Source organism: Rhinolophus ferrumequinum, chromosome 9 (assembly GCF_004115265.2).
Source record: "Rhinolophus ferrumequinum isolate MPI-CBG mRhiFer1 chromosome 9, mRhiFer1_v1.p, whole genome shotgun sequence".
NCBI classification, from domain to species: domain Eukaryota; kingdom Metazoa; phylum Chordata; class Mammalia; order Chiroptera; family Rhinolophidae; genus Rhinolophus; species Rhinolophus ferrumequinum.
In genome coordinates this window covers 33,261,837-33,285,014 of record NC_046292.1, presented here as the reverse complement: position 1 = coordinate 33,285,014, position 23,178 = coordinate 33,261,837, and the positions used below count along the sequence as shown (strand labels likewise).

The 23,178-nt window shown below is 50.0% G+C and overlaps 1 protein-coding gene across 1 annotated transcript; it reads right to left on the bottom strand.

Moving 5' to 3' along the window:
- Positions 1 to 1,884: 1,884 nt before the first annotated feature.
- Positions 1,885 to 19,343, bottom strand: LOC117026840 (cytochrome P450 4B1). Its single transcript, XM_033113966.1, has 12 exons — positions 19,109 to 19,343; positions 9,859 to 10,000; positions 9,631 to 9,675; positions 8,955 to 9,082; positions 8,031 to 8,155; positions 7,581 to 7,732; positions 7,321 to 7,427; positions 6,334 to 6,524; positions 4,457 to 4,590; positions 2,887 to 2,951; positions 2,704 to 2,786; positions 1,885 to 2,272 (listed from the first exon to the last, which is right to left on the bottom strand). The coding sequence occupies exons 1-12, from the start codon at positions 19,286 to 19,288 to the stop codon at positions 2,089 to 2,091; spliced, it is 1,536 nt and encodes a 511-aa protein (XP_032969857.1). The 5' UTR covers positions 19,289 to 19,343; the 3' UTR covers positions 1,885 to 2,088.
- Positions 19,344 to 23,178: the final 3,835 nt, after the last annotated feature.

The following is a 23,178-nucleotide window of genomic DNA, read 5'->3' as shown; positions in this document are numbered from 1 at the left end:
CTGAGAAGGGGCAAGGTGGACACACAGTGTTGACTGAGGTACAGAGCAAGAAAATGAGCTGGGTGCATGCATCCTGGGCAGGAATTTGGCGAGTCCCCTCACATCACGTGATGCAGAAGAGTTCTGGGGCCATACTCAGAGAACACAGGACGATGGGAACTTGGAATTCTGAATCATCAGCCATGGACATGTGCTCCAATCACACGATTCCACAGGGGGTGAGGAGCGTGACCAAGAAGTGACACTGCTGGCTTCAGGCAACGGGACAGACCTAGGCTGAGTTTACGCTTACGCGTTTAACCCATGACACATACATAGTGACACTCCTGTACAGCCACACCTCTGTGTACCCCTCTCATACAACACTACCCACACACGTGCACACAAGCACCTGGGATCAGAAGTGGCAGCAGGTGTGTTGGAGAGCTGGAAGGATGAAGTGGAATTCATCTTTGGTGCCCGTGGTTCCCTCACCACTCTCCTCCCCTCCCACAAGGAACCTCCTCCTTCCGTCTGGCCCCAGAGCTCTCGGCTCTTTTTCCTACCAACACATGCCTTCAAAGAGAGTCAACACTCCCTATGGAGTCTTGGTCAAGAAGCCCAGAGTCAGAAGGCTTAGCTCAAGCCCTCCTTGTCAGGTTCCTTCCCTTAATACTGAAGTGGGATAATGGCCTCCCGCAGTCCTGCCTCACAGGCCTCCTGAGACTCCATAGAGATAAGGAAAGGAGACATGTCTTAAACTTCACCACCACCCATGGGTCAGGGTTGGTTATGACCACTGGGCTCAGCTCCCAGGGGATGGCTATAGAAACCGTATCTTCACATGTGCACAGAAACGTTGGCTCAGGGCCAGGACAGAGGGGGACATCGATGGCATGGGCCTCACCCTAGCTAAGGCTTCAACATCCCAGCCTTAGGCGGGCAGGGAGGTCTACGTCTTGACAGGTCTTCACATGAGCGAGCAGGTGGCCCATGGCCAACCTTCCAGCGCTGTGGCCTTCTCCTCAGAGGGCAAGCATACAGAACAGGAAGGATGTGTCTGCAGATGGTACATCTCCTGGGCAACATAGAGACATCCCCAACTCCCAGGGCTAGAACTCCCCTCTCTTGTCTCACTCCCGCAGTTCGCAGGGCCGTTGCTTCCATGCCGGTCTTATTCCTGGACCTGAGTTCACTAATGGCCTTAGATCTTAAACACTACAGGTATATGTACCCCGGCCAACAGGCAGCTGTTGCAGGCAATAATGGAGAAGGATCTCTGACACTTCATGTGGCCCTAGCACGAGACCGTCCCCAAAATTCTTTCTCTGTACCTCATACCTCACCTTGCCTGAAGGCCTGATTTAAGCACCATCTCTTCCAGGAAGCCCTCCTCTAATGTCATTCTGTCACCTACCCCAGCATAGCCCGAATACTCAGAGCACCGGGTGATGTGACACAGACATTGACAGTGGAGCAGTGCCACAGAAACCTATCTCAGGAGGGCAGAAGACATACCTATGTAACCATATTCCCTATTCCTTGACCTTGGCAGGGGATGCTTGGGAGTTTACATTAGAATGTCATTGTTCTGTGTATTTGGGCTTCAGTTAATTTTCGTTAGGTTATATTCTAAACACACTTACACAACGTTAAACAAAGAGACCAATCTCAGTCAAGGCATGAGCCCTGAAAGCCATCCCTCTGCCTTATGGAACGGGTGATTCCTGGTCATAACCGTGAATCCCAGGGCACAGCTTCCATTGCATTCACTTTGTCGCTCAGACTGGAATGGAAGGCTATGCTACATCTTAGAAAGATTGCCAATTATGGGAGAAAAATGAGGAACCTAGGAACAAGTAGGTGCTCACACGTGTTTGTTGAATGAATGAGTCAGCTCTAGAATACATGCAGAGTAAGCATTTATGGACACACATGGTTACATCACGTCATCTTTGGGCTGATTGTCTATGCGGGTACCTGCTCCCCTTCTAAACTACAAGCCTCCCAAAGGCAGGGAATCACAGCTGTTCCACAATCCAGCCTGGGGATGGGGGTGCCCAGGACAGGCCACAACCTGGGTTATCTGGGGTCTGACTCTTGGCAAAGCTACTTGCCGGAGTTGGGGCCCAGTGGCTTCAGCTGGAGGTGGATGCCATTCTTGGACTTCAGGATTAGCTGGAGACTCTTGATGGGAGGCCGTGAGGGGTCCAGGGCAAACTCAAAGCGGAGCAAGCAGAGGCCCGTGACCACCTTCACCTCGTTCATGGCAAACTGCTGCCCGATGCAGTTCCTGCAGAGACCAGCACAAGGCGCATCAGGCTATGGCGCGTGCGGAGCGATCAAATCCAGCGCTCTCAGTGGCCAACGAAAGTCAATAATGATTTTTGCATGAATAATTGGCTGATTGATTGATCGAGTTGCACTTAAGAAACAGATCTTGAAAGCATGGTAGGGTCGCAGAGTGAGTATATTCCCATTGGTGGTTCTGACTGGGGGGGGGGTGCGGGTCTTTCTGGGAATGATTCACCCACCCCACCTGCCGGGACATGAATATGCTAATGGCAAAATGAAGGTCCCTGGAATCTACCCTCCATTAGGATCACCACAAACCCAGCGCGGTGCCCTCACCGCAGAGTTCCTCAAAAGGATGCCCGACCCACGCCATCCTCGACTCTAATCACCGCTGTCCTGAGGGTCTGCAGATGTTGGGCTTCTCCTTACCTGGGCCCGGCAGAGAAGGGCATGAAGGCAAAGGGGTGGCGTCCGGTCACATTCTCAGAGGAAAAGCGTAGTGGGTCAAAGACCTGAGAGAACAGCCCTTGCTTCAATAGCTGCCAGGTCCGGAGGGAGGGTGAGCCCCACAGCCTCCCACCCATCTGACTTCTGGGTTCAGGAATGGGGTACCTCAGGGTCGGGCCACACTGAGCTGTTCCTATGCAGGGCATAGATGTGCAGAGAGATCAGGCTACCTGTTGACAGAGCAGAGGCCGGGGTACTGGGTGCCCCTGGGACAGCCAGGCACACCTCCTCACAGGGCCAGAATTCCCTATGTCCTCCAAGCTGGGCAGCAGCCCCTGCCTCAGCGCTGGCAGGAACACAGAGTCCATGACCATGCTCAACATATAAAAGTACCTTTAACTATTATCACACATACGAGTACTGACGATTAAGTTCATGAACTTGGTGCAACGATGTTGCTGACCTTTTTTGAAATCAGAGGAATTTGTACCAACTGCACAAACAGTTAACAAAGTCTACTATGTGGGAGTGCTGAAAAGGCTGTGTGTAAAAGTTAGACGATCTGAACTTTTCGCCAACAATTCATGTCTCTTGCATCACGACAATGCACCAGGTCACATGGCACTGTCTGTGAGGAAGTTTTTAGCCAGTAAAAAATAACTATATTGGAACGTCCTCCTACTCACCTGATCTGGCCCCCAATGACTTCTTTCTTTACCCAAAGATAAAGTAAATATTGAAAGTGGAACATTTTGATGACATTCAGGACATCAAGGGCAATATGACGACAGCTCTGATGGCCATTCCAGAAAAAGAGTTCCAAAATTGCTTTGAAGAGTGGACTAGGTGCCGGCATTGGTGCATCGCTTCTCAAGGGGAGTACTTCAGAGGTGACCATAGTGATTCAGCAATGAGGTGTGTAGCACTTTTACTAGGATGAGTTCAGGAAATTAATTGTCCGACCTCCTATTTCCTGTAGCCCCATCACTGGGCACAGCACCGTACACAGACATCGTGAAACACAGAAAACAGGAGGGCACAACCCTGGCCACTACAGCCCAGGACAGGTAAGGATTATTACCAACTTTCTGTTTTCAATTGACTGCTTCGCAAGGCAAGTTACAGTACTTCCCCGAAAATAAGACCTAGCCGGACCATAAGCTCTAAGGCGTCTTTATGAACAAAAATTAATATAAAACCGGGGCTTATTTTACTATCAGACTGGGTCTTTAATATAATACAATACAATACAATAAAATGCAATATAATACTGAGTTTTACATTAATTTTTGCTCTAAAAGACGCATTAGAGCTGATTGTCCAGCTAGGGCTTATTTTCGGGGAATCAGGGTGTTTATAACATGCTATCCATAGTAACAGCTACCACTCAGAGGGTGTACACCGCACAACATCACAGTCTCTGGGAATGATGCCTTCCGAAGTTGCTCAGGGCGTAACCTGCAGAACGGTACATGACAGCCCTGACGAACATTGTCTCTTGAATCCTGATCACCGCCTTGTAAGGCAGTTACTCTTCTCATCCCCATTTTACAGAAGAGCAAACAGACCCTTAGGGATAGAGGGATTTACTCATTTGTTGTAGAGCCAGCATGGACCCAGTCCTAGACAAAGCATGAGCTCTTCGCCATTGGTGCCAAGTTTGGCCAAAGGCACAGAGTGGTCAGGAAGCACCCTCAAGAACTCCAGTGCCACCCCCAAATCCGCCCCATCCCACCTGCAGGTAGAGAGCGGCCGTCCACAAAGTTCACAGGCTTGCTGAGCTGGCGGTACACCTGGGGCACAGGTGGGTAGAGGCGGAAGCTCTCCTTGATACACATGGTCAAGTAGGTCATCTTGCTGAGATCATCCCTGCCAACAACCAAACAGTCATTTCTGGGGGTGGGAAACAATGGAGTCCTGTGGAAAGGCAGGCCCCAGCCCCACCTTGCCGCCTTCACCACCCTCACACACCCGAGAGTCAGCGGGACACAAGTGCTCCAAGAGTTCACACCAGACGCACATGGGGTGGTCGCTCAGACACTGGGGTTCTGACTCCACTTTTCTCCATCCCTCCCTCATCTACACTGCCAGGAAGGGAAGGCAGAGGACCCTAGAGGTATATGTGCACCCAGCATCAAAGACAAGGTCACTCCTGTGTCTCTCAGAGCCACACAGAAGCTCCATGAGGGACAGTTCTTTATGTTCTGCTTAGTTTCCCCTATGGAGCTGGAATCGAAGGATCAGGGGCGGATAGTCATTGGTTGAATTAGGTAACAAATGTGTGAACGACAAGCTCAGGAACAAAATATGTTTTTGTTTTCCCTTTTGCCGATAGGTTCTCAGCCCCAAATGTGAGGTGCAAGTGTAACTACTGTGCAACACCTTATCACAGAGCCCTAAGCCCTAGTGTACCCCACCCTCTGCGTCCTCGTTTCTCATTTCTGTTTTACTATTTTAGCGAATATGTACCTTTTAAGTGGCTTCAAATTCTAGACAGAACGAAAGGCAAATTAAACAATTATTTCAACTCCCTGCCTTCAGGCTGTGTTCACACTGTTACGCAACCTAAAATGCCTGACTCTGTCTCCCTTTGCCCACCTGAGTTTTCTGCTCCTTAGAAAACCACCTGAGCCCCCCCTTCTGATTCTTCTGCCCGAAACTTGTGCCCACTCAACCTTACTCCAACCTGCAGTTTTCTTCAGCTGTTTTTTTTCGTTGTTTGTCTTTGTCTCTCTAAAAACTCCCAAGGGCCCCAACTTGGATTCTCCTCCTCCTCTCCCCATGCATCTGAACCCCCCACCAACTGGCAAGCACCTGACAAATGGCTGGACACCTTGGTAGATGTCGAACATCCAACCTATAAATAAGAAGTAATGAAGATTTTGTGCTTGAAATCTTAGATCCTGTAATTATGTGTCAGTCTCCCTGACATGAATCTAAAGTGTCTCTCATCAACTGAGCATTTTTGCACCCTTGCTGTGTGCTTGACCCTGTGCTAGAGGTGAGGTGGGTGACAAAAGGGAGGAGGCAGGGAGAGGGAAGTGAGAACAGAGGAGGGAGGGAAGCCTGTGCACCGTTCCCAGACAGCCTGCAGGGAAGAGATCAGCATCAATCTGTGTCTTGTTAATGAGTTCAACTTGAAGCAAGAAACAGATCATTGAAAGTTTTAAGGGATGAGATTTGGAAACAGCCTTTTCTCCTTCACCAGAGGATTCTGGAGCGGCATGTAACCACCTAAAGACAGGTGGGAAGGAGTCAGCTCCGTGGATGTCCCAACTATGTTCATCCCCAGTTTCTACCTCTTTCTCTCCCAGCACCCCCAGGTCTATCATGGAACCCAGAAGGGTAGTCAGGTTCTCCCATCAGAGTCAGCACACAAAAACTCGGCCTCCTATTGACAAACTTCTCTGTTACTCACATCTGAAAGATTCTGTGGTGGGAGAATGGGCTCAACAGTGCGCCCACCCACTGGAGCTAACAGGACAGCGGCTGCCACCCTCACCTGGTTTCCAGGATGGGCCTGTGTCATCTGCGATGACACCACACAGTATGGGCACAGCCCCTCCCTGGAGCTGAGCAGGACAGACGGGGCTCACCCGCAGCCTCACTCACCACTGGAAGGAGTCCCGGTCCCCGAGGATCTCACGGACCTCCTCCCGACAGCGATCCTGGTGCTCTGGGTACCGAGCCATGCAGTACAGAAACCAGGAGATGGCACTCGTGGTAGTGTCATGGCCTTCGAACATGAACGTATCCACCTCAGCCCGGAGCTCTGCATCTGACAGCTTGATCTCATTTTCATCCTGGGTTAGGGAAGGCATAATGGAGCAAGCCGAGTCACTTGAGGTAGGGACCGAGAAGGACTCTTCACAGGGGCTATCCGATGAAAGTCCAAGAGAGGCAGTGAAGCCTCTCTTTCACACTGAAGGTTAGGACCTTCCCCCAATTCCTACCTGTTCTCCCAAGCCCAGCTTGGAGGCCTCCTACTCCAGGAAGCCTTCCCTGATCCCTCTGGCCAAGAGACCTATGACCTTACCCAGCCTGAACCGTCTGTTTTTCTCACTTGACACACAGAATGCCACCTGGCACAGGAAGAGATCTTTGTCAACATCCGCCTCCCGTCTTCTCCACTAGATTATAAGTGTCTGGAGCGCAGTGCCAGATCTTTCTCATCATCTGTGTCTCTACTCAGCAACTAACTCAGGGTATGGCTCAGTGAGTTTGTGGAGTGGATGAGTAAAGGAATGAATGAATGAATGAATGAATGAATGAATGAAGTCTGAGATTCTAAGTATCTAGGGTGCTGAGATTCTTAAGTGTCTTAGAAGTCATTGTTGGTCTTCAGGCCTCCTGTATGTGAGCCAGCCTCACTACTACATGTCTCCCCAGTGCGACAGCCAGCCACACCCTGCCCCTTCCCACCTCTGAGCTTTTGATGCTAAGTGCCATGGGACAAGGAACAGCTCATATTTGCTGGGGACAGAGGAAGAAAATCCTTACGAGTCCTTGCTGCTGTCCAGTGAGCCCTTTCCCGGGAGGATGGTCTGGAGAGCCCTGTGGGACCAGTTTTCAGGTGGAGGTGGGCAGCCGTTCACTGACCTGAGTCCCCAGGAGAATGTCCAGGAAGTCCAGGTGCCTTCGGTTCTGGATCTTCGCCTGCTCTTTCGCATCCTGCAGAGCTGCTTTCCGTTCCCTGATGACCTGGTCTGGGCCAAGAGCACAGGGCGTTACTGCCTGGGGACTCATCCTCTGCCCACAGGGGAACTGAAGTGCTGCAATGGGAAGGATCCCAGAGGGGCTGGGAGGAGGCAGACTAGAACCCAGGCTTCCTGTGGGTGGGCCCTGTGGCATAGGCCCACCTGTGTGGTCATGTGCCACCTGGCAGGCACGCAGGAAACGGCGGCCATGCGGGGTGAGCCAGTAGATGAAGTCATTATGGTACAGGAACTCCTGGAGGCGCTGTTGTGTCAACACTGTGAGATTGTAAACTGCATGATAGTAGCTACTTTCCCTGCAAGGCAGAGGGAGGGGGAGGGGGTGATCAGCCACTGGCCACAGCAGAGCGCCAGGCTGCTCCATCCCAGGTCTCCAGCCCCAACTGCACTGCTTTCTCCCTCCCTCTCCCTGCCGTTGGGCCTCCCCACTCAAGCCAGAATCTGTCTCCCTGCCATGGACAAAATCTGCTCCCCCTAAGTGGGTATCCGTAGGGCCAGATCCAGTCCTCTCTGAGCATGGCCCAGGAGTCCTGCCAACTGTCCCCTCTGAGCTTGCGTGGGTTGATCCTGTGGTCGCTCCAAGTGCCCTCTGACCTGTGGCCCAGGCCACCGTCTTGTTTGCCAAATGTGCACTTCATGAGTGAGTCCAGCGCCATGTGGCCCACATCGCAGAAGATGTCAAAGCTCTTATGCTCACGAGCCTTTTCCTCCCACTTGTCCTGGAGCCCAGAGAGGGAAGGTAATGTGGGGGACCAGCCGGGATGGACGTCCCACCCTTGCACCCAGGACCCACAGCGTGTTCTGCCTGCCAGGCCTGTCCCTGGCAGCCCCTGGCCTGTCTTCCACCCCGCTGGACCGTGGCTTGGGGCGGGGAGGGGCTTCAGGCTCAGAGGGCAGGACCAGGACGCAGGCCATGCACAGCACACAAGATGCTTCCTTCCATTCAGGGCAGACTATATATAAGGGAAGCGGAGGGCAGAGAGGTGTTGAGCCCCCCAGCACGGTCTGTGTGTAAGTCAGGCCTGCAGTAAAGCTGGGGGAAGTTTTCTGCAGGGGGAAAGTCTACCCTGAGCAACCTCGGGATTATCAGCCCTGAGATGCTGAGCCTTGTCCCTGATATTGACCCTCGATCCCTCGCGTGCCTTTTAGGGATGAGACGCTAATGGCATAGAGAATGAGGAGGTCCTTTTTAGATGTGAAAAGCCTTCCTGATATTCTCAAATATGGGCATCCCTCAGATCTGCTACAGTCGGAGCCGCCTTGGGGCCTCACAGAGGCCCTTTGGTCTGTGAGGGAGCGCTGGGTCTCCTGGTGGTGACGAGGGCCATGGCTGCTTGGCCACTCAGAGCTTCAGCACCCAGTCAGCACCCAGCACACAGCAGGTGACAGGAAACACAAGGCTCAGCATCGCCACCTCCGGGCCTCAGTGACTCTCCTCACTGCCCTCCCCCGGGAAAACTGGGGTGGATTCGGTCGACAGCAGCCAAAGCTTCCAGGAGCGGGACACCCGGAGCTCACCAGCATTGCACGTGTGGAGCTGGCAAACACGGCCACATAGGGCTTCAGCACATCATAATGGAAGGCGGGTGTGAGCAGCTTGCGGTGCTGGAACCACTTGGGTCCGTGAAGGACCAACAGGCCATTCCCTGGGGAGGGAGGAAAGCGGGAGTATGGTCAGTCCAGACACACCTGCCCCACCCCTGGCAGCCTGGGCCTAGGCGAGCCCCATGCCATCCCACCCCGGCCCAGTTCTGCCAGCAGAGCCTCATATCCCACCTGAGCTCTGCCTTACAGCCACCGAGGCTCCCAGCCTCTGGTGACACCAGCCTTGGGCACACCTCCCTACCTTCCCGCAAGCCCTTATCCTGACCAGGACCGCCTGTAATATATCCTAGGGTCAACTCTAGTGCCACCTCCTCCAGGAGGCTGTTCCCCATACTCACACATTTTCCCGAGCCCTTGCACTGCCTTCCAGGGAAGAAGACACACCCAGCAGGAGAAGGTACCTGGGTCCTACTTTCCTGAACAACCAGGTGTTCTCCTGCCTCCTCCCTAGTCTCCTCACTCAGCACATGAGCTTAGGAGGGGCACATGGGCCCAGGTGGTCTGGTGGGTGAATAACTGACTGAGGATGGACAGATCAGGGAAGGATCCTGGTCACCCAGCACTAAGGGCAGGGAAAGTGCCCACTCACCAATCCATGGGAGGATGAAGTCATACGGATCCGGGGCTTTGGGGTCTGCAGCAGACAGAGAAGGTGGGATCTAGTGAGGACTGGGGAACTCCCAGAGGAGGTTTACTGACAAATAGGATGTGGACATCAGCTTCCCAGACTTCAGCCGTGGGCCCAGGATTCCTCCCCCGCCTGATGTCCTCAGTCCTTGGCTCTCAGGAAGCCCCGCCCTCTCCTGAGAACTCTCACCCCCTCGGCTGTACACAGCTTTGGCATAATCCGGCTCGTAGATGTTCAGGAAGCCCAGAAATGGTCCGATCCACAGTTGGTGGGCATAAGGAAACTGGTGGGTCCAGGATACCACCTTGTCCAGGCTCCCTGTCTGCTGCATCTGTAATAGTGATAGAAGGCCCGGCCATTTAGGGATCCAAAATCATCACTCAGGTCCTAAGTTCCTGATCAGGGAAGACAGGAGGCTGGCCAGACAGGCCCTGGGAATGTCTCTCCCTCCTGTTGCACCCTCCCTTCCAGCTAGTCACTGAGTCCAATCCCTGTCTGGGCTCACTCTCCTCTCTAGCCCCAGTGCCACTGTTTTAAATCAAAGCCACCCTGTTATTGTACCTGTCTTTGCCTAAAACTCCAAACTGATCAACCTAATTCCTTCAATCTGCTTCTTGCCACCAACCCTCTATCTACACTACAGCCATCGGGATTTCTTTTCAGCATTGAAGGTTTTTCATTACAACATTACCAGCTTGTTGTGCACTGAAGAAATCACCTCGGTTTCCACCTCTGTTAAGTCATTTAACACGTTTTTATCAAGGACCTACTATACGCAGGGCACTGTCTAGATGTCTCAAAGGAATGAGAAAGACATGGTCCTGCCCTGTCATTCTGTGGGTAGACTCATTAGAAAGAAGGAAATAATTATGTAAAATGATTGTGGACAGTAGTAAGTGCTAAGAAGGAAATAAACACAGTGCTACGAGAGACACTGACAGGGAAGACCTGCTTTGATACAGTGATCTGGGATTGCCTCTTGTTGGAGATGGCATTTAAGGTGAAACCTGAAGGATGAAAAGGAGCTAATGATGTGAAGGGTATGGGAATAGCACCCAGGTAGAGGGAACAGCAAGCCCAGAGGCTCTGAGGTCGGAAAAGTGTGGTGCTTTCCAGGAGCTGCCTCTTGGTGGGACAGTGGCCTGAGATGAGGTTGAAGAGATCATCTAGATGAGTTTGTGTGCCCTTTGGGGGTTTTTCTAGCCGCATCTACTTACCCAGAGTTATTCTATGCAAAAATAGAGTATATAATAAATACTTTCCATAACCTGCCTTCTTTCATTTAAAATGTCTTGTCCTTCTTTTGGAACTAGTTCATTTAGCTGTCCCTCACTATTTTTCACAATTGTTTAGTATTCCACTATAGGGATGTAGCCTTATGTACTTATTCATTTTTCCCTATTTTGAGGGACTCTTTCAGAGGTACACTTAAAACCCTTCAGTGACCTGCCCGTGGGCCTCATAATAGAGTCTGAGCTCTATAATTTGTGAGGAGGTATGTCTAATTTTTATTGAGTACTGCTATTGGCCAGGCTTTCTTCTAAGCATCTTGCATTTTGACTTCTTTCAATCCTCACAACAACTCTATGAGTCCCTGTTTTAGCGAAAAAAAACCTACTTTGAATATGGAGTTCCCATATTTTTTAGATGTCAGACCTCGGCAATTATTTAGGCTCTCTGAAATTTACTTTCCTCGCCTATAAAATGGGGGTAGTACTTAGCTCATAGGATTGCTTCGAACTTAGTACATCACACAGATCACGTGTGGTATTAGTTGAGGTCATGTGACATTCGAGGCTCTTCACTGATCTAAGGCATGTCCTAGCCGGCCCAAACCTGCCCACTCTGGCTAATGTCCAGATTTGCTGCTCATTTCCCCATTCTATATCTTGACATGGGAAATGGAAGGGAACAGAGATGTACTGAGTATCTCCTATATGTCAGGTATCATGTGTGTGAATTCATAGGTTGCCTCACAGAGAATGGATAATTACTCCCGTTTTACACATGAGAAGACTGAGGCTCAGAAAGTGAACTGATTTCCCATCGCTTGCAATGTAGTACTACTCTAACTCAGGTGAGAGCCCCCACATTCTCTTTTGCACATTGAAGCCTGTCAGGGCTGCTGTGTTCAGTTGCACAAATTGTGCAGTGCACAGGCCTAGGCTGTGACATTCGTGTTGAGGTCTGTGCAAGTGCTGGCCCTTCTTTTTCTTCCTGTAAAGTTCCCTTTCATAGTCCTCACCCACTCACCTAATCCATGTTGTATCTTCCAGGAAACAACCTTGAAGAAGGACAGTGACCACATGCTAATGTGGCACCCGGGGACTCTTGTCTGACCTAAGCCACCCCCCCCAAGGGCCCTGGCTACTGGGCCTGGTTACTTTGGTGTCCGACCAGCCATCTTTTGCCTTCTCTGGAGCTCCTCTCCTTGCACCCTCTGCACAGTCCAGTCTAATTTCCCCCACGGATCTCTTCCCTTGCTGCCTCGGAACTCAACATCCTGAGTTCTACCCATGGGAGTTGTAAGAGTTTTCACTGCCCTGGTGCACACAAAAGGTTTATCACTACACTAACCGACAAACATCGTCTCCATCCGCTGGTATGAAGGAACTTCTTGTGTCCTTGGAGCCCTATATTGCCTCCTATCTTGGATGGTGTTCCTGGAAATGTCCCCTTCCTCCTGTGTCTCTCTTTTATTCCCATTTGCTGTCCAGGGTTTTCTTTGCCAACTTTATGATCACCATGGCTGCTCCCTTCTATTCATCTCTCCCAGGTCCACGGATCTCAACTGGACAGGGGGCAGGGAGAGGCTTAAGTCACAGAGATGCTAGACTCACAGGATAACAGGGGTGGAAGAGGCCCTTGGCTGATCTAGTTCATCTGAGCTACATGCCCCTCCTCATCGGCCATGCGTGTGCCTCTCTGCAGCTACCCCACCTAGGACAGGAGACCCTGACCTCACGCTGACCCCATCCGCAGGCTGATCCAGCTCCTGCTTCCCTATGCCCAGTTTTCTCCTTTGTGCCCTTGATTGCCCCAGGAACCTGGTAGAAGTGAGGCCAGCTCTGGACACTGGGCCCCACCAATGGACCTGCACCCCCATCAAAAGTGCTGGGGTTTCCTCTCTCTGGGGGTTACATGGCTGCCTGGCCAGCTCTTCTAAATAGCACATCTAGATGCCTCAGACCCTTCCTCAGATGCTCCAAATTGGGACACCTACAGAGATCTGAGGTCGGGGCCAGACTGTTTCTCCCCAGAAAGAAAGAAGCAGGGAGAGAGCAAGGCATGGCGATAATTCACTGACCCCAGCTCCCCGGCCATAATCCCCCCTCCCATGTTTGCACTCTTTGTTTACCTCACCGAGAATAACCAACAGGAAGGACAGGGAGGAGCAAGCATAAGTTACTACTCTCCTCTGCTTTTCCACAGTCTAAGTTCTGCTCTGAGGATCAGATCTGAAAGGGACTTCAACAACTCCTAGTCAAACCATACCCCCTTTTATAAGTGGGAGCAGTGCACCCCAAAGACCAAAGAACTGTCCCACATGAGTCCGGCACACTGGGAACCCTGAATAAAGTTCTATCTGCTTTCCCTCCTGTTGAGACAGATTAGCTAGCATGTTGTTATGTAAAGAGGAAAGTCCCTGGTAGAATAAAGAGACAGCTACATCTTGGAACTCCAGGTTCTGAAATGACTCATTCACTCCAAGGAAAAAATGTAATTGGCTCTGGGAATAAATGGGTTATATCGTAAACACCCTTAGGATGGATAAACAGAGCAAATCTGATAGACAGAATCCATTCAGAAGGCACCATCTCCCTTCCCCAAGCATACAAGAAAAAATATAAAATGAGAGCCTTTTGCCTTAGCCAGTGGACGTCTCAGTGTCGGGTAGCACGTCTCTTTAGAGACCTGTACTTTCGCTTTCATGAAAATATTTGCTCCTTGATCTCTCCTTCTGAGTCTGCTTTCTCATTCATCGGGTACGTGTGACCAAGATTTCCTGGCACCAGACACCAGAATCTTATATCATTTGCAGGACTGGACTGTTAGCAAGCCTGCCCAAGCCATTAGTCATTGACCTGAAGTTCATTTCGTGGGTGATCAAGAAACAAGCTGTCTGCTTAGGGAGTCTGCTGTACCCACAGCTCTCCCAGGGGGGCTGCTTGAGAACAAAAACAAATCTCATAAAATGGGGTAGCAGTTCAGAAAAACAAGCAGTTAGGGAGGGGCGGGGAAAGGGCTTTCCTCTTCCCCGCATGTTAGGTTCTGATGATGCAGACTGTGCTGATTAATCTCAGATTCCCAGTACCCAAAGTTGCCTGGCCCAGTTCCTTCACCATGCGCAAAACCTGCCCCAAGAATTCAAACATCTCTAGCAATACGAAACTTAGTACTTTTCAAAGCAACCCTAATATCTTTGGACTGTCCTAATTCTTACAAAGACTTCTTAGTCACCAAACTGAAAGCCACCTGCCTGTGTCCTTCCCACGAGTCTCTGCTCTGCTCTTTGGGCCTATACAAGCTCCCATTCCCAGGGAGATTCTGCAGGGCCTGGGAGTTGGGGGCCAGATCCTCCTGGGTCTGATCTCCTCCAGGACGGACATTCTCAGATGCCCTTGGGTGATCTACTTTCAGTCATTTCCTCCCGTGGGCACTGCTACACACACACACACACACACACACACACACACAAGATTGGTCCGCACCCGGCATGTGTGTGAACTCCAGCCAGTGTCAAGGAGAGCAAAGGTATGTATCCAAAGCTAAAGGGTTAGGAGCGTCTGCCAAGAAAAACCAACTATAACTGAGAAGAGGTGGCACCTCTGAAATAACGATAAAAATCAGTGAAAAAAATGGCTTCAATTTATACAAATTCTTTGAGGATTCTACTGTGGGATTGAATAGAAAGCCATGAGGAGGCTGGGGGGGGATCTAATGGGTAATGCTGCAAGAAGCAGAGAATTACCTCCCCCCCACACACCTACTCTAGTGACGAGTAGGTGAGTTCATCCTCCACCCATCCTTCCAGAGACAAGTATACTGCTACACATGTACATGTGAACACGTGTGAACACACAACACAGACAGAAGGAAACTCTGGATCAATAAAGACAGCAGAGGGATTTTGGGTGAGATTGACATGAGTCACCACAACTCCCCTAGACACCACATATTGGCTAGGATGTAATGGTGGCCTTGACAAAAGTCACACAATTTTTGATTTCAGGTCTTTCTGTTCCCAAGTGTCTTCTCTGCCCGACGCACCTCTCTGTCTTCAACTTCAAAGATGAACTCCAGCGCCAGGAATGACCAAACAAATGCCTAAGAAGAGAGGAGGGCAAAGGCCCAAGAAGTGCCCCACTCCAGGGCTTGCAGACATTGGTCGTCACCCAGGTCAGTGGCTTTGCTACCAAGTTAGGCCTCCCAGAGATTCATTCACACATTCCACAAATGGGCATGGAGCACCCACTCTCAATGCCAGGTATGGTGCTAGTTCCTGGGGACACAGTGTGAATAAGACAAAGCCATACCCAAGTTTACATTGCAAGTGGGGAGAAAGGAAATAAGAATCAAATACATTAGTAATATAATTCCAGGTAGCGATAACTCTAGGATGAAAACAAAGCAGGATAAGAGTCAGGACCGCTACTGTAGACAAGGTTTGGGTGGCTCAGTGAAGCCTTCTCTGAGGTGACATGTGAGCAGAGATCGGCAGAAACACTTCTAGAAAGCTCCATAGTATTGGCCACAGTCTGCTCCTCAAAAACTTCTTTTTCTTCAACTGTCCCCTCCACCCTTCTGTTCCTTCCTCTCAGCAAATTAGCTTTGCTCCTCTTCACAGAGAAAATAGAAGTCGTCACACAAAAAAATCTCTACAAGTCAGCCACCAGACCTGAGGAATCACATGCCCTGTACCCAGCCTCCCCAACTTCCCTTCTGTTCCAATGGAGGAAGCCTCCAAGGTTGTGCAAGGCTAATCCGTTTGGATTCCTCCCCTCCCCTCAGGAGCCTCACCCATCAAACAGGCCTCTCCCAAATCACAGACCCCAAGCTCTACTTGTTCCTTCCCCATCTGCATTTGTTGATCAAACAATGCTAGTTGCTAGGAAAGAGGAATCTTATCGGGCTCCCAAAGACTGAGTTGATTTGGAAGAGGGAAAAGGAATCAAATGCCTCAGGGTGTTTTGCTGCAACAATCTCTTTACTTGCGTTAACACCTGCCGACCAGTTTGCAAAGTACCTGTACTTGAACTCTTTTGATCCTCCTCTAACCCAGCAAAGTGAGGATTGATGCCTGTGTGCATGTTATTGACAATGAAAGAAAGGGAAGCACAGAGAGGAAGCACAATGAAGGCCCAAGATCCATGTCTGCTGAATGAAGATGGGCAGGAGCTCCACACCAGGGCTACTCAGTGCACAACGCAAGGGAACAGCCCCAGTAGTGAGGACGGCCAGGGAAGAGGACTATGCAGTCTCAGGGGACTACCTTTCCTGCGTGGGAGCTGGGTTTCCCTGCCTCCACCCCAAAACACAGGTTAGATTTGTGGGTCCCTCCCTGGGGCCCCAACCTTAGGCCAACAATATGGCTGAGTACCCACTATACGCAAAATTGTTCCTGGGCCCGAGAATGGAATGGGCAGGACTCTAATAGAATAGGACATAATCCCTTCTCAAGGGGACATATTCTGAGAATTGAGTTATCAAACACTGGCCCACAGCATGGCTCTCCCCAGCTCCATCCCAGAAATCCAGCCCCAACTGCACTGCTTTCTCCCTCCCTCTCCTTGCCCTTCAGCCTCCCCACTCAAGCCAGAATCTGTCTCCCTGCCATGAACAAAACCTGCTCCCGCCAACGGGATATCCCTTAGGGGCAGACCCTATCTTCTCTCAGTATGGCCCAAGAGTCTACCAACTGTCCCCTCTGAACTTGTGTGGGTTCATCCTGGTAACCCCAGGTGACCTCTGACCTGACCCCAGGCCACCATCTCCTTTGCCAAATGTGTGCTTCATGAGTGCGTCCAGCGCCAAGTGGCCCAGAGATTAATCAAGCTGTCCAAACACCCCTAAAAAAGGGAGAAAATACCCTAACCGGAGTAAGCTGGTTACTGACACATGCGCAAACTGCTGAAACCTGTCTGTTATTACAACAATAATACAATTAAAATAAAGTGAACATTAAGGCTTGCACCCCACCCTGTGGGTTTTTCTCTATGCATCCTGGGTAAGAGCAAGCGCAGAAAGAAACTAGTTATATAACCAACATATGTCAATCAAATGACCTCAGTCTATAAGTCTCACCTCCTGCTGTAAGGAAATTTACCTGCTCTTGCCTATATAAGAAAAAGCTAACCTAAAGTTAGGTGCAGTTTTCTGTCCCCAGCAACCTGGATACAAGTGCCTTTCCTCTTGAATAAACTTTCTAACTTCAATGCCTTCTGAGGATGTGAATTCTTTCACCTTTTACCAATAACCAGCGGGTAATTCCAATGGCAAAACACTGATTACGTGCTGCACGAAAAGGCAGGGGACCTGGGCTCAGCCTTGACTCAATTTCTGAGCTATTACATGCACATAGGAAAATTCCTTGCTCTTTCTGAACCTCAATTTTCTTGTCTTTATATTAGAAAAAATAATCCCTACACAGCTCTCCCTATTTCTCAGTTCAGCTGTGGACCTGACCAGAGCACAGCTGCCAAGCCCTAGGGAATGCAGAGGTGTTGGGCTTGCCATGGGTTCCCTAGGGAACCTTTGTAGCGCTAGAGAGAAACCACTCCTTCCCCACCCTTCCTGGTGCCAAAGTCTTTCACATAACTTGTGTTAGAGCCAAGAAGCCAGAGCTAAGCCATGTTCCAGGCCCTCTGTCCACTCTCAAAGTGGGTTGCGAGGGGTGGGGGACGGTAGGGGAGGGTGGTTGGAGGGAAAATGTAGCTAGCTCTGACATGAGGAAAGGGGGGCAAGGTCCCTGTCCTAGAGAATCCCGTGGGCTAAGGGAAAAGCCAGCTTTGATGCTTTCACGGAGGCAAGAGGAAATAGAGGGGATGCAATAGAAAAGGGAATGAAGGTCTCCCAAATACTTCTCATACCACCAGGAGTGTCAGACCTCAACCTTCCCATGGCCTCCTTCTGTACTTAGCACAGCCTCATCCAATCCATTCTCGGTCCCTTTACTTGTCTTTTCTATCACTCTGTCTCCTCTTTTGAGAGCCCTTCCTACTCTCCAACATTCACTGCTTGTTCCTCCAGTGATGCCAGCTGTGTGGTAGACTTAGTGCTGGACCCTGAGGACACAGGGATGCATCAGACCTGATCTCTAGCTAGAGGGGAAGATGAACAAGTAAACACAAGATAACAACCCAATGAGATAATTACTAACAGAGCATGGGGTTGATGCAAACTCCTGGTTGGGCGCCCGCCCTGGCCTGAGACAGGGAAAGCTCTGGTGTCTGTTTTTCCATCTAAATAGTGAGCTTCTTGACAGCAGGGCGTGGGTCTAATTCATCTCCCCAGTGGACCCTTTCCTTTCCTGGGTGTCTCCAGCATGCCTGAGAAGGTCATTATTTGCAGGGTCAAGAAGAAGCATGGGCAATCCTCACCTGAAGACAATTCCCCAGACTGGGACTAGAAGAATTAAGCCTCTCTCTGACCCTTAATCTCTGGCATCTATATCTGGCTTCCCAGCCTGGCCACAGAGCAAAACACTTGGGACATTTTTAAATTCACGCTCTTAGTTTCACTATGCGAATTAGGATGTCCAGGGGCAGGGAGCCCAGGATTCTACACCCAGTTGATTCCAAAGCAGATGTTCATTGCTCTGTGTTAGGAAACCTCTGGTGTAGACCCCCAAAAAGGTAGGGACCTAAGGAGGGTTCCTGACAATGGATGGTAAAGTGGTCTCCCCCACGATGAGGGGGAGGACAAGTCAGGATCTGAATCCTGGAAGATGCCACAGCTCCTGAGCCAGCCCTAGGCGTGGATGGGAGAACCCCACCTTTGGGGACACCAACCCCTTAGACGCTCCAGGAGGTCTCTCAGGTGACAGCACTCATCTCTGCCTTCACTTTAATTTTCTCCCTTAGAAATTGAAATATTTACACGCACAGTACAAAGAGGACCCTGGTTAAGATTTAAAAGGTATTTTCTTATTTTATTAAACTGCACGGGGTTTAATAAACCCCAATGCTATATCGCCCAGCCCATAGCAGAGCTGTGTCTGAACCTTGGACCTGAGAATTATGGGAAGGAGTCCGTGGTCTGCTTGGGCTCCAACTTTAAAGTGCCCTCCACCCAGTCAGGCTCAGAAGGCAGGAGTGAGAGGGAGAACCAGTCGGAAAGCTGAGTGGGAACCATGACTCCCAGGGATTGCGCTGGATGCTCTGGAGAAAAAGAGACTGTTTTGTTTCTCCACCCCTCCCTCCTTGTACCCACTGAGTACCTCGAGAGCATGCCCGAAGAGCCAGTGGGTGGGTGGTCCTGTGAAGCTGTCCATAGCCCTGGCCAGTGACTGCCTCCGCACCAGCAGACAAATAAGTTTGAGGAAGCCTAAGGCCAAGATCAGTCCAGAAGCCCACAGGCCCAAACGGGAGAGGCTCATGGAGAACAAGATAGGCACCATGGCTGGAGAGGTAGGCTCCTGCCTCCTGCTGCCTCTAGGTTGCTTTATGTTCTGGATCCAGGAACCCTGCCAGGTCCCTCCCCCAGCCAAGCCCTGTAGCCAGCAGCAGCCCAGAGTGGGCTGAGCTTCACAGGGCAGAGAAAACAGCCACAAAAGTCACAAACAACAGAGGAGACAGCTTGGCTGACCACTTCCAAAACTCAGCTGGAGAGAAATCATGTGCTGAGCTTCAAAGAAACCAGGCAATCAGTACCCTGCCTTGGTTTCTTGGAGGATTAAAAAAGGCAATACTTGGTATAATCGTTGGTATAAGAACTGCCTTTTCATATAAGCTCCTAGGATGTTTCAGGTGCTTTTTACACACTACCGGTATGTCATTTAACCCAAACAAGGAGGTCATAGGTACTCACTCTATATACCCATTTTCCAGGTAGTTAAACTGAGGCTCAGCTTAACCTGTGTTTTCACTGACTCTTTTAATATGGGCCACTTGGAGGGCTTGCATTCGTGCCAGACCCATGCTACTTCGAGTCCTTTCTTAGAAGGCACTTTCAGGGACAAGGTTGTAGCCCCAGGAAGGAGATCCTGTGTCAGAAAAAGAGCAACTCCACCCTCAAGACCATAGTACAAACTTGACACTAAGGAACATAGAACATTACTTTCAGGGAGATGACAGATCATCAAATTCAATTCCTTTTACATTGATGGAATGAGCCACTTGGGTCAAGAGAGGGCAGGGAATTATCCAAAGCCTGACAGTAAGGCAGGGCAGCTCTCAATTGCCCAGCCCAGGGTTCTGTTGAAGAACAAGCTTGGCCAGGCCCCAGTCTTGCCTAGGGAGAGAGTGCTATTTCTCCCCTGTCAGGGTCCCACAGGAACAGAATAGGAACAGAATTCACTGCAGATGTTTGAGATGAAGATGAGACAGGTTAGTTAGCATGTTGTTAGGTAGACAGGAAGGTCCCTGGTGGAATAAACAAAGACAGCCACATCCTGAAACTCCAGGTTCTGAAATGGCTCATTCACTCCTGCACAAAATGTAATGGCGCCTTGAGGTTAATAAGTTATCTCGTAAATCCCTTTTGGCCAGACAAAGGGAGCACATCTGATACTGGATAGAAATGGGTTGTTTTGGGAATCCCTTCAGGGTGGGCAAACAGAACAAACCTAGTAGATGGATTCCATTAGAAGGTGCCAGCTCCCTTCTCCAATCAGGCAAGGGAAGGTATAAACATAAGAGCTTTCGCATCCCAGTCGGGACCCCCCTTTCGCTCGAGAGCTGTGACTCTACTTTTAATAAACTATCCTCTTTTGCAACTTCTCACCTCTCCCTGGTCCGTGCTTCCATTCTTCAGTTTCCGGAAACCATGTTCCCGATACAGAAATTTCCTACATCAAAGAGACGTGGCTGCAGGACTCCTTTCAGAGGGGTAGGCAGAGTTAAGGAATCAAACAAGGTTGATGTAGTTCTAGAGCTCAGCATCAGTGGGAAACCCATCAACATCCCGAGGCTGGAGGAACAAGGGGAGGAAATAGCGTTTCTGGACCCTGGTAGAGGCAGCTATTGCCAGAGAAATGATGCCAGAGCAGAGAAGGAGAGAAGCAATGTCCCAGCATCTTTTCTCTCCCGCCTTCTATTCTCCTTGTGGTATCTCCTACCAGCAAAACCTCACCAGAAGTGAGATGGTAAAAGAGCCTGAGGAAGTCAGCATGCAGAAGTCTGTTTCCCAGCATGGCAGAGAAGAGCAAAGGCTGGGACTGGCATGGAGGTGGTAGGGGGCAAACCAGTGAACAGGTGAGCCTGGAACTCTGATCTCAGGACTCATGTCACAGGTATTGACTCAGAGAATGGTAAAATGCCACAATGGTGTCCATCTCCTGCACTGGAAGCATACCCTGTCCTGCCCTACCCATAGAGAGAGAAGGCAAGATGGCAACACAATAAAAGGAAATCCAAGAGAGCTCCTGAAAGTTCTGCAGTTGTACTCCATTTCATTAGATCAACACACTGAGTGCCCTATTTAAATGCAAGTCATTCAGGTCAGACAGTAAGGGGCATGAAGATCTATCAGCAGCCTTCCATAGTCTATGGTGAATTCATTTATCAGTGTGGTCTCAGCCTGATGGTGTAATAGAGTGTTTGGGGAGAGCCTGAGGAAGCTCCCACATGATGAAGGAGCCATGGCTCCTGACAAGGACCATTTAGGACTCCCATGGGAAGTGAATAGGGCTAGTCTAGAAGGTCGTAAGTGGGTGTAGTGGTTGAAAGAGTTGGTTGAATCACTCCCAGCATCCATTCCCAGCTTCTGCCTTGTAACCAGTACCATGAATTTGTTGGTTTGAGGGTACACTGGGATTGACCTCATTCTCGACTGCAGCATGGGCCCATATTTCTTAAGAAAGTCTGCTTTCACCTTGTCCATGGTGATCGACTGTTTCGAGGATAGGCACTGACCAAAGTCAGTCAATTGTGGCTAAAGAAACTCGTGTTTGGTCTTCAAATTTAGCTCTCTGTAAATAGACTATACTATTGTATTTGAACCGGAAAACGTGTGCTCTCCGGAGTCATGAATGTGGGGTGGGCCCCACAAGAAGGTAATCAATGCCGAAGGAAGTGAACTGAACAGAGAGAAACTGAGTACCAGTCATATTGTTTGAACTCTTGACTCAAGCTTCACCTGGAGGTAGTCGAGCCTTTGGATCTTTTCATTAGGAGCCAATAAATCCACACTATTGTTTAAGTTTCATTTGAGTTGGGTTTTTTTAAGTTACTTGAAACCAAAGGACTCCTGAGTTGTATACTGGGGGAAGCCCAGGTAAGTGGGAAAGGCTTGATTAAGTTGGGCTGAAATGTATTTAGGGGTCTAACCTGTGACAAACTGAATGGAATAACCTGGGAAGGGACAAGTGGGATTAACCTGATATACTAGGAGTAGTGGGGCTAGGCTGGGACGTACTGAGAGGGCTCATAGAGTAATTCTAAGTGAGGTTAGCCTGGCAAAGCTCTCATAAGAGGGAGCAAGAGATAATCTGATTATGGTGAAATTGAAGGGCATGGCGTAGAGGAGAAGCAAACATCCAAAGTATGAGTTATGAAGCAGAAACCACAAGGGAAGGAGCATGTCAGGAAACTGCAGTACGGAGAGCAGAATTAGCATGGAGCCTCTAATGGAGAAGTAAGGAGATTGGCCTTTGTCTTCTGTGCTGCAGGTGGCCATGGAGAGGTCTTAAACAAAGGAACAAGGGGTGTGTTCCAGGATAACGTCCTCTGCGTGTGTGCAGTGGCTCTGAGGTTGCCTGATGTTGAAGGGGCTAGAGCCTGGGTTGGCAATGAGGAAGGGAAAGTCAGAGGGACAACCAGCAGGGTAGATGTTGATTACGGCCTTTGAGGTCCTGCATACCTTCACCTGCCAGCCACATGGCGCAACTTATAATCTATTCACCTCTGAACACCCTGCTCTCCAATCACTTACTGAAATGTGGCAGCCATACATACTTCTAGATCCAAAGGCAGGTCATTGTGTGGCCAGAATCAGAGACTGGGCAGTAGCCCACTCTCAGGCCCTAATCCTACCAGCTACCCATGTCTCCCCCTTGGCAGTGTGATTCTTAGAAGTCGAAATGTGATTCTTAGAAGTCGAAATCCTCCCTGGATCTTGCACCTATTGCTCTTAGTTCTGCCCTCGAGGGCACAGTAGAAAACGTCACCCATTACCACCTCATCAGACATACTAGCTGCCTGGAACAGCCAGGAACTTCAGTTAAGAACCTCATCTTGGGTTTCTGACTGGCCTGAGATGTACATCCAACTTTGGGCAAATCTCTTTACCTCTCTAAATCTCAGGATGCTAATCAGTAAAACAAAGTTTATAACAGTGTCCACCTCATAA

Bases quoted from the DNA above. Each gene is read 5' to 3' on its own strand.
- LOC117026840 (XM_033113966.1), bottom strand. From the start codon at position 19,288: ATGGTGCCTATCTTGTTCTCCATGAGCCTCTCCCGTTTGGGCCTGTGG. The intron at 7,733-8,030 runs GTCAGAGGGCAC...TCTGCCTTGCAG, and splicing joins GACGGTGGCCTGGGCCACAG to GGAAAGTAGCTACTATCATG. The intron at 2,273-2,703 runs GTAAGGAGAAGC...TGGTCTCTGCAG, and splicing joins CCCTTCTCTGCCGGGCCCAG to GAACTGCATCGGGCAGCAGT.